Below are 11,478 nucleotides of genomic sequence, written 5' to 3' on the forward strand. Positions count from 1 at the left end.
TATAAATATGTACAGTGCAAATACATACAAAATAATACAAAATACAAGGTTTTGCACTCTACATATTTACAATTATACTCCTTCCAAACTGAACCTATGTAGGAATACAAATACAAATATATAAAATGCAAAACCTTACATTCTATTTGTGCTTTTATCAAATTAAGCCTAAGGGACAAAATTTACAACCCGCAGTAAAGCATATTCGCCTTGTAATTTCCATGAAAACTCACCACCCCAAAGTGTATACCAAGGTTCAAAATAGCAATATACCAATATGAGTATCGTGTGAATCGATACAGCTTTTAGTATTTTTCTTATTATTTTCGCAACTGATTCAATGGAGCTGGTTTAAGCCTCCTCCACACCCTAAACCGGTCAGACCCCGATACACCCACGGGCATATCAGAGGTCCTGGACCGATACGTATCGATACTTTGAATCTTGGTGTATTCTTAATTTCTTTTCAAGTTCAAATTTTCATCCTCTAGCATACAAATATCAGTAGTGGATCATCCATATTTCAGGGGGTAAGCACTAAGCACTAAGCAGGCTTAACCTCTGCACCTATGCCCTGTTTACAGAAAATAAATAAAAAAAATGTGTTAAGTATCGATGCATCCGTTCCACTATCGATACTCGACATTTTGAACTTGATTTTTTTGTATGTAGAATTGGGATCACCAAATTGCATACAAATTTCTGCCCCTGTATTAATGCAGAAGCCATTGAATGCCGTGCAGCACCCACTGCCTCGCATTTATAATACTCTTGCTTTCAGAAACTTCCAACCCAAAAAAACGCCATTGCTGTTGCTGCAGAGAGCGAGAAACATGAAACTGTAATTGGACGAGGACGGAGGACCCCCCCCCCCCCCCCCCCCCCCACCCACCCAAAAAAAAAAAATTAAGCAAAAAAGAACGAAAAAAAAAACAACTATGGGCCTTGTAACCAGATTTGAAGCACTAATTTTATAATGCATGTTGCGATGAAGATATTCAATTTCGTTAACCTTCTTGCTTAACTGTTGTCTCTTTGAAGCTCTTAGTCAACCAGATAGCAGTCTCCCTAGGAGAAACCTTCCCAGGCCCAAATGGTTTCAATAGTACCCCAAGCTCTTCGAATCTCTCTTGTTGCAACAGTCGTGCACTGAACTCAAGCAAGCCTTCCAATGCCTCAGCCCGTTGTTGGTATGATGAAGTATCAAATCGGCGCTGCCGCATATCTGATGACGCTCCGCTACCAACAGTTGGATTCATGTCTGAGCATTGACTCCCACCCTCTACATCAACAGGAAAGGCACCATTTCGAATCTCATTCCAGGCATCCATGAAACTTGGCCTTGAAAAGGTTCTATCATGAATTTGGACTGTACATTTATCCTTTGTGATTGAACGCTCACCACAGTATGGTGAGGTGGAAGAGCCTTGTGCAGACATTGACAATGTTCTGCGGATTGGAAATAGAGGATCTTCGTACGAGGCCAAAGGGAACTCAGCTATTCTGTCAATTCGTGGGGCATTGACCGAAACATCAGGGGAGTTTAAGCGTTGGAGGAGACCAATGTTTGATCTGCAAGGGGTTTCCAGAGTTGCAGCTCTTGTAGGCAATGGCAAGGAGGCTCGGCGAGCTGGCCGAGCAGATTTAGTTGCTGGAGTACGTGATGCAGGAAACTGCAAATAAGATCATATCATGCATTCAGAAAGCAAATAAGAGATCAATTCCCAAGATACAGAAGTATTTGAAGTAGAGCTACAATAGTAGAATGTAGGAATAGAAGGATCCAGCCCACGATGAATCTCAGGGCCCTCTCCCCCCCCCCCCCCTCCCCCCCGATTTTATCTCTATAAATAACTTCAGTATAATGAAGCTTACCGATTCGCGATTTGAACCAATTTTTGGTGGGTCTGTTCGTCTCCTAGGAGTAGCAGAAGCTTTTGATGGTGTCTGTCTTGGTGTCTTGGCAATATTTGTTTTTACAGTTCTCGCCTTATCAGCACCTGATAATTCTGCCAGCCTTTTATTCAGAAAACTTGGCAGCTCCTGTATTCTTCTTGTAGAACACACAGATTCCACCTCGGCTTCAGGTACGCTTGGATTCAAGATCCTGTCATTGCTGAATGACCGCCTTTTCTCTTTGGCATTGAAAAGAACATCTTCTGAGTCTGGAAACCTCGTTTTCTTTGTGTAATTGGACTCGGGCCAGTGGGCTGACAAGCTATTCCGCCTAGGAGTATTAATTTTCAGATGGACCTTAAGAACGTAAGGTTGAAGGTGTGGATGCCTGAGCAGATCTGCAGCCTAACATGTGGAAAACAGCAGTTTGAGAACAAATTCGTCAATACTTAAAATAATAGAAAAATACATACAGCAAGAAATTAAAATATGATTAGTATGGACCATATCCTTTACTCAAAAGGCAGGGGAAGCAGTGCAATGGTATGCATTGAAGACTGAGCCATAGTTCTAGGGGTCAGTTCTGAGGGAAAACAGCCAACAGGAGATAAATAACTAGGAATTTGATTTTGCCACAGTTTTTTTTTTTTTTTATTTGACTCTGAATCAATATGGTAGCACCCAGGGCACCACAGTCTCTTTACACATTTACCTCCAATTCTACGTTTTCAGGAATTCTTATACACATTTTTTACCGAACCCCAGATTTCAATGTGGGTCCATACTGGTTTCAGAGCTGCTTCAAACAAATGCACATTAACTTTCAAAACCACATTTTTGAGGAATTGCAATAACTTTTTATAGGGAAGTCACTTAAATTCTATGGAATTGAGAGTGGAGAAGAGTTCAACTTTGGATCTGCTATGTGATTCAAACAGAACCTATAATGCAACTTGGCTGATTTCTTAATCTGAGGATTTTCAAAGAGATCCATCACATGGTGGTTCCTGTTATCTTGTAGCCTACAAATGATTGCTATACATGCATGCAGTGGAACATGCATAACCACTTGATCATGTAGGGGTTACCTAAGCATAAACATGCATTATTATGTTTGTGTACATACAAGTGGTAGTACATACGCTTGGCCTAAGTTCAGGGTTCTTCCGCAGCATGCTTTTAACAAGCCCCCGACTGAACATGCAAAGAAAGATCAAGACACACATTAGCAATCAAAACCAAAATATAAATAGGTAACAAAAGATCAATGGTGAATTAATACCTAAGATACCAAGGAAGAATAAGTAAAATTTATCCCAGTTCATACACCACATACCATTACCATGAATGAATATATAGAGAAATGCATCTTCAAGAAGGGAAATGTTTCAAGGCCAAGGCATGAGGTTACTAAGACCTGTCATATGGTCCAACCACAGTCCTCGAGGAATATTGCATGGGGGCAAAGTGAGTTATTGGTTTTATGCTAGCAGTCCTCTTTCAATAGTTCTTTACGAAAAACTAAAAGGAATATTACATGGGGAAAAGTGAGTTATTGGTTTTATGCTAGCAGTCCTCTTTCAATAGTTCTTTACAAAAAACTAAAAGGAATATTGCATGGGGAAAAGTGAGTTATTGGTTTTATGCTAGCAGCCATCTTTCAATAGTTATTTACAAAAAAAACTAAAACTGGTGCAAGTTTGATCTTCCACAAATGGTTTTTTCATGTAAAACTGGGAGAAGCTGTCTGGAGAAAAATTACATTATCATGCTTTAATAAAGGATGAGAACTCACAAGGGCCCAGAATACATGGTAGGAAGTGGTGCCACTATGGATTTGTTTATTTTATTGATCAGCGCTTGCATATCCTGCTCAGAAAGCAAAATCAAAAGCAATATTCCACATAAGTTTCTTGGACAAAACCTGGTCTGCATCTTTCTTTTCTTTTTTTTTTTTGGAAAAAGAGACGCATATACATTCTAAGATAATAGAGAACAACGCAATTATAAGAGATAACTACTCACATCCAAAACACCTAGAAGGGATCCATAAGTTGCACAAATATCAGGAGAGTGAGTAGAAACACAATATTACAATGATGGATTTCAGTCTAGTGCAAGATCAGGTAAGATCATTCAGGCACTTTCTCTAAGCTACTTCTTTGTATTCATGCAGTACTCAAGAATAGAGTGGAAATATTTTAGTCACCTATACTATTTTTTTTATCAGTTAGTCACCCTATACTGTTGTAGACTTGAAAAAATGTTAGGAAAGTCTATATACAGAACAAATTAATTTCATCCCCTCTTCCATCTCTCCCATTAATCTCAGACTAAAGCAAACTCTAACATATGGATTTTACGTATGTTACCATGTTAATACCATGGTGGTCCAAAATGTCAAAACAAGAATATGGAGACCATCAAGTTCTACATATCACTTGGTTTTCTGGTGGCAATGACAATGAACTATGCCAATAAAACTAGTTTGAAAAATCTTCTCCTTGAAGGGGATCAAGTTATGCTTCAATCGATTACCATTTTCTTGCACCATTGCCATGTTATAGCCACCATCAAGAAAGGGCAACTGATCTTAAAAAGGACATGCCCATTACAAATATAATTAATTATTCATCAAAATAAACTATCACAATAAAACAATGGAAACAAGTATTTGAACTAGGGTTGCAACTTGGGTGGGCTCAAGTTGAGCATTTGCTAAATTTTGAAATGGCCTGCCCCTGATGCTGTGTAAATTCTTAAAGTCAGGTACTCAACTTGTACCCTAATTTGGTTTATGGCGTCAATTGCATAGAAGTTGTATAATGTTACTTCAGAGGACATTAGCATTCAATACTTGGGTAGAGAAAGCTTGATATTTCTTTCAGTTGCTGCACTTTGATCTATTCTACCCGTTCTTATTCTATCCCTCTCCCTACTGCTTTAATGGGGGGAGCCCTAAAAGTTGATACAACTGACATTTGATTAAAAGAGTGAAGAACAGATCAATTGATGGTATAGAAATAGAAGGAAAACTAACAAACTTCATCTCTAAAGAAAGACAGAAGAGATGAAGATTTTTGTTTCTTTCTCAATTCCCCCACCTTTATCCTATGTTTGGTTAATTATTAGTTCTTGAAAATGAAAGAAAATAATCGATATAATGTCTGATAAAACTATTTGCCTTTTAGTAGGGTTAAAAAGGAGGTTCTTGCTCTTGTATCTTCTGTTAATAACATTTCTCATGCAGCAATCTACAAATCTTAGGTAGATAAGATTGCAATAGAAAGCTTCTATAACTTACAAATGCTTTAAAGGCGGGCTTGTGAGCAGTCATTTCATATATGCAGCACCCTGGATAACAGAATAAGAAATTCCTATCACCTATGTAGCTAAGGAATAAATAACTAAAAGGCTACACAAGATTTTAACAGAAAAGTGTTACCCAAAGACCAAATATCTGACTTAGAACCATAAGGTATATCAGCAAGAAGCTCAGGGCACATGTAGCTGGGAGTTCCCACAACCTGCATTATGATAGTTTTCCTAATTAATTAGACAACAAAGCAATAGTTGGAACCTGATAAACAAACCCTTCCCTTCTGTCACAACTTACAGAGGAAGCAAGATCATCTGATGTCAGCATTTTAGCAAGGCCAAAGTCACCTGTTGACCAAGGGAGACGTTGGTTCAGCATATTTATAATGTTTTTAAGGATTTATTGTGAAAATAAATAAATTCACCTACCTAGACGTATGTCCTGATCTTTTGTCAAGAATATATTTGAACACTGAACCAATTAAGGAATAATCAGTACAAACCATCTTCAAAAATTCTAGATAGAAACACCTAATCATAATTTCAATAAATGTACATAAGAGATGCTTCTGACCTTTACATCACGGTGAAGAATATGATTCATGTGCAAGTAATCAAGGGCCATTAAGAGTTGAACAAGCCACTTACAAAGTTTCTGTGCGCAGTTAAAATATTTAAGTTCCAACAAGGACTTGAAAATAATCATTGTTTTAACATATAAATGTGAAAAGTATAAACATAGAAACATTGTACACAATTTACTAGGTAAACAACCTCTTCAGGGAAATGAACACCATTTGCTTTTTTAATGGCTTCTGCCCTGTACAAGAAAAGGAAGAAGCATAAATTCAAGAGTTATACAAAATAAGCAGAAGATTTCACGTTCAAGATGTAGGGTCCACTATTACATAAATAATTGGCTTCTATGAGATAGAATGACTTACATGTCTCCTCCCTCACAGTAACCAATGATAATGCAGACATAGCAACCCTGTACCAAAGGCATCAACATGATCAAAAATGGAATCCAATACTTGTAGCTCATATGTGCTTGTTTAAGCTTGGAGAAAGGGATTACAATGAATCCTGCATGTGTTACGGAAAGATCCTTCAAGAAGGTTGTCTGCCATTAGACCTGTTCAAAGGCCGGGCTGGGCCAGGCTTTGCCTCTATATTAATAAAACATGTTTAGGCCCAAGCCTAAGCCCAACCCTTGTATAAAGCCTGAAGCCTGACCAACAGGTTGGGAAAGAAGATATATTTTTATTGTTATTCAACATAAAAACTGATTTATTTATATTAAACGACCACAGAACCCAAAAATGCTAAAAGATCTCACTATGACTTGAAAAAAGAGAAGAGAAATAAATAAATATATATATATATATATATATATATATATATATGCAAATACAGGAAACATGTCAGAAATGTCATGGAATTATTGTAAAAGTTAGACATAAAATGCTATTTCATGTAATGACAAAAAATACACAAGTAAACCCCCATTAAGTTTTAACTATTTCTTGTTTCGATTCATCTAACCAAGCTAAGAAATTAAGGTTAATAAATAATACGTTACATATTGTCCCATAAATTTCAAGAGTCAAAACTATGATATAGTGAGTTCAACCAAAATTTTAACTCATAGAAACTGCAAATGATGCTAACAGACCAACCAAATAATTTATTATATAATAAGAATTAAGGGTCTGTTTGGTTAACAGTCGGAATTGGAATTGGAATTGGAATCGGAATCGGAATCAAAACCCTCCGGAATCAGAATCGGAATGATCTATTCCTATAGTCTGGTTCAGATAGTAATTGGAATAAACTGGAATGGGATTTCATTCCCAAGGGAGGTGGAGGAAATGACCATACCCTCAAATGGGGGAATGCCATTCCACCAGGAATGGGTATGGATTCCGATTCTGCCCAACCAAACAGTAGGAATCGGAATGGCCCATTCTGATTCCGATTCCTGATCCCTATTCCCGCGATCCAAATGGGCCCTAAGATTTAACTCCACATTTGAAATGAATTTTGAGCTGGATCAAAGTGGTAATCATGTCTACTAAGGTGGACAATAACTCTACTACTCCACATATCTAAAATATTATCACCAATCTGTGTTACTCTGTATACTGCCAGTAGTTTTCGTTAGGGAAAATGTCAATTCTAGTAATGTTTTGTATTGATACCCATGGAAATGAAAATGTCATAGAAGTACTAGGACATATATGGACATTTTAAACCATGAACTCATTCCACATGGAAACTTGCATCCAAGTAGGGCCACTATTCAATGAAGGTAGGGTTGTAACAGGATCAGATTCAGCAAAAATCTGAGTCCGATCCAATTACTGGGAAATTACATCCAAATCCGATCCAAAATCCAATCAGATTTGAAGACCTCATATTCAAATTCGAATCCTAACAGACTCGGATCAAATTCGAATTTAATCCGACTCCGCTTTAATTTTTTAAAATATCAAAAAATTAAAATTTTAACTACTTTTCAACTTTTATATATAATAAATTAATATAAATATAACAGAATTTATTTTATATACAATACAATATATAAAATATATTTTTATAACTTTAAATATAATTATATAAAATTTATATATTAAAATCAATAAATATTATAATATAATCAGATTCGGATTTTAATTGGGTCAGATGGAGTCAAATCCGAATCCAATCCAATTACATAAACACATCATCCAAATCCGAGATAATCAGATCGGATATTGGATATTGGATTGGGCCTCAAAATTTCGTGTATCATTGAAAAGCCTAATGAAGGGTCTTGGGAGAGGTAGATTGCATACAAACTTACAAAGTGCAACGTAGACTGTTTTTGGCACGAAGTAGCCACTCTCAAACTCAAACATGCATTCTTATGCTTTTCAGAACAACGTTTACCATTGCACCAAGAAATGGTAATTTTGTAAGATTGAACCCCACATAGGATTGATGGAAAATGATAAACAGTTGCATAAGCAGCATACCAGTCACATAAAGTTTTAAGGAACATCAAATTTAGTTTCCAAGGACACATAACACTTCATTTAATAAAAGATAAAAAATCCAGCTATGCATGATGTAAGGCCATTTCAAAGATGGAAAAGAAAATGTGTTATTATCAAATAAATAAAATCAATAGCCCTAAATAGTGATTTCATAAAAGAACATTTGCTAACCTTTTCCACCCAAGAATCTTTGTATTCTACAATAAATGGATTCCGTACTTTAGAAATAAGCTCCATCTGCACAAGAAAAAAAAGTCGGCAGCTTTTCCTGGTTAGCAAAGAAGTCAACATCTTAAAGCCTAAAAACCTGAGGAATTCAGATATTGGCTTAAAATTATAATTTCTTTCAAAATAACCTTATTGCAAAATCAGTTTCTAATAATTCTACGACAATAGATCACCACATCTTGACCTAAAATCTAAATCAACAACTTAGAGGATACCTAGGACGGCTGTTAAAATTTTACTGGTATGTATCTCTAAGCAATTTCAAATCATGAAATAGTATTCCTTCTACAACAGTAGAACTACATTATATCTGTGAATTTCAATATTTTTTTATATAAGATATCATCTACTTCTAGCAACAAGAACAAAGAATCTTTGAAAAGGTATACCTGATCCAACTGGAAATTAAAAAAAAATAAAGAACAATCAAAAAAATAATTAAAGTTAATTGACCTCCTGGTGGGCTGATCTTCTGCATCTATCCGTCTGGCGAGCAAGACGAATCTTCTTTAGGACATATCTTCAACGTGAGAGGGAAAATGTGTAAATATTAGTTCACAAATCCAAGGATCCATCAGTAAAAATGGTACGACTGATTTTTAGTCGTACCATTCAATTCCATAAGTAAAAAGCATAAGAAAGATAAAAATCAATGTGATGTACAGCTACTGAATCCTTACCTTTTCTTTTCATGCTTATGTCTCACAAGAAGTGCAGAACCAAAAGCTCCTTTTCCAATCTGTTCTAGTATTTCGTATTGCTCCATTTTAATTTTTAATGTCCTTTATCCCTTCCAAGTGGTTTCAATCCTAGCAAAAAAGAGTCGAAAGAGAACACAAGAAACTTATCAATAATTTAACAGGAGAAATGTTTTACCAAATAGAGTAAAAAAAAATGCAAGAGCACAACCCAAAGAAATGCACAAACTTATCAATACTTCACAGGGGATATATGTTTTACTAATCTATCTAAAACAACAAATGAAAACTACTTTATCTACAAACTTGCTTAAGAAACACAAACGTACCAAAATATAAAGACTGTACCAAAGAAAAAAGGAGGGAGAAGGGGAAACTGGGAAAGATGGCATAAAATGGATGAATGAGGAAACCACCCAAGTCCAGTAAACTCAAAGGATTTGCCCACTCAAGGAAACCAATCAGAGTCCCTCAGGTAATCAAAGAAAATGCAAATTGCTCTCTAAAGCGGATAAGTAAATGTACACACTACTTCACCAATACAGCCAGCCAGCCAGTCACCCACCAAAAAGAAAATATAGAAACATAAGGTAGCATTTTGTTCCTTCTCAGCAAATCGACCACCAAAGACGCAGAGAAACCCTAACAGTGCGCCAACCTCTCCGGGGAATACATCAATACATAGCTATCGGACTAACTATATTAAGACCAGAATAAGCACATTCACATAAAATGCGGAATTCTCGGAAACAAAAGAAAACAATTCCTCCAATAATTTCACTTGAAAAAACTCAACAAAAGCTGAACTCAGCAACCAAACACACGTCTCTAGGAATCAAGAAAAGTTAAAAGAAATAACAGCCAGTAAGAGTGAGTAAATGCATAATCCCGGTAGAGAAGCAGTTGCAGAAGATTCAAAAAGAAGGAACAAAATCATGGGAAGAAAGACAAAAAAACATCCAAAATTTCACATATTAAAAGCGCACATTTCTCTGGAAGACCGAAACAGAAGCTCAGAAAAGCACAAAAATCCAAATATACTTGAATCTCTTCTCTCACGCAGATCGCAAAGGAGCCTTCTGGAGCAAATGCACGCCCAAGGTACAGAAGAAATTTAGTAGACAGTGAACTACTTGAAGGCATTTGAAAATTACAGCAAAGCAAAAACATAGTCAAGAGTAAAAGAGAAGTCAATCAAATCATCGCATCCGCAGATTCACAGAAGAGAACCAAATAAAGACGAGAAAAGAAAAGAAGGCTCACCTGAAATCAGGCACATTTCGATCAACAAGATCTTCGAAGAACTAAAAGAAAGTGGACATTAGCAGAGATAAGACGAATTGGAACTCCCGAATGAGCTCTGCGAGATTAAAGAGTGAGAAATACAGAGAGAGAGAGAGAGAGAGAGAGAGAGAGAGAGAGCGGCAAATATAATAATTAAAAAGAGAAAGTGTGGTGTTTTCAGGAGTTCAAAGTTCAAACTGTAAAAAGAGAGAAAAAGCTTCGGATGTTGGGAGGTTCTATAAAAGAAGTACAGAGAGAAAGAGAGAGGGGGAGGGAGAGAGGGAGAGAGAGAAATTTGGCAGCTTTCGTGCCTGCAGTTGCATGAAGCCATGAAGACCGACCGAAAGAAAAGAAAAAAAAAAAAAAAGAAAGGAAAAGTGGACCCCACGGCCTCGATCGCAACTACTCGATCACGACTCACGATTCACGAGCTTTCTGTTTGGCCCTCCCGGGATTTCTTTTGCATTATGACCAAAATGTCCTCCCAATCCCAAACACACCTCGTGAGTGTCTCTACTTTATGCAAGGATATTTTTGTTGATTGATCGTTTTTGAACCAGAAAGTAAGCGGCAATCTAGGTATTCTTGAAGGGCATTATAGGAAAAAAATTACAGTCAAATTACTAAACCAACCATATTAGGATCATAAATCACAAATGTTAGCTTAAGCATACGTATACATATAATAAGACACACAAGATTAGGCTTATTTGTTTCACATTTTATTTTCTGAATTAATTCAGCGGCACACTCTTTGTCTTCTCTTCCCCACTATTTATCTGTCCGGTGGCTGGTTTATGATATTTAATGAATTTATGGATATTTATTAATGTAATAAGCCTTTTATAATAAATTTTTAAAATAAAAAAAAAATTGGGATAAATGCATGGGCTTGGATTTCAATTGGGAGTTCATACTCCGTCTTCATGCTTAGTAGATACTTGTATGGCATGAGTACAACATGGGAAAAAAGTCGGTGTACGAATTGATTTCAAATTGCAATAAAGAAATTGGTT

At 36.4% G+C, this 11,478-nt stretch overlaps 1 protein-coding gene across 2 annotated transcripts; it reads right to left on the reverse strand.

Annotated features, from left to right (window-relative positions):
- Positions 1-444: 444 nt before the first annotated feature.
- On the reverse strand, positions 445-10,797 carry LOC148848055 (serine/threonine-protein kinase Nek2-like). Of its 2 annotated transcripts, none has more exons than XM_088952634.1 (15): positions 10,442-10,797; positions 9,161-9,289; positions 8,934-9,000; positions 8,424-8,489; positions 6,159-6,205; positions 5,989-6,034; positions 5,789-5,869; positions 5,644-5,686; positions 5,513-5,562; positions 5,342-5,423; positions 5,201-5,250; positions 3,692-3,765; positions 3,039-3,090; positions 1,876-2,301; positions 445-1,673 (listed from the first exon to the last, which is right to left on the reverse strand). In XM_088952634.1, exons 2-15 carry the CDS (start codon positions 9,244-9,246, stop codon positions 1,008-1,010), a joined length of 1,836 nt encoding a protein of 611 aa, XP_088808760.1. In that variant the 5' UTR covers positions 9,247-9,289; positions 10,442-10,797; the 3' UTR covers positions 445-1,007. The 2 variants fall into 2 exon arrangements, with proteins under 2 accessions (XP_088808760.1, XP_088808761.1); XM_088952635.1 differs by lacking the exon at positions 10,442-10,797 and adding an exon at positions 10,165-10,278.
- Positions 10,798-11,478: the final 681 nt, after the last annotated feature.

The sequence above is a fragment of the Nelumbo lutea genome, chromosome 6, assembly GCF_056320005.1.
Source record: "Nelumbo lutea isolate HS-2025 chromosome 6, American lotus-T2T, whole genome shotgun sequence".
NCBI lineage: Eukaryota > Viridiplantae > Streptophyta > Magnoliopsida > Proteales > Nelumbonaceae > Nelumbo > Nelumbo lutea.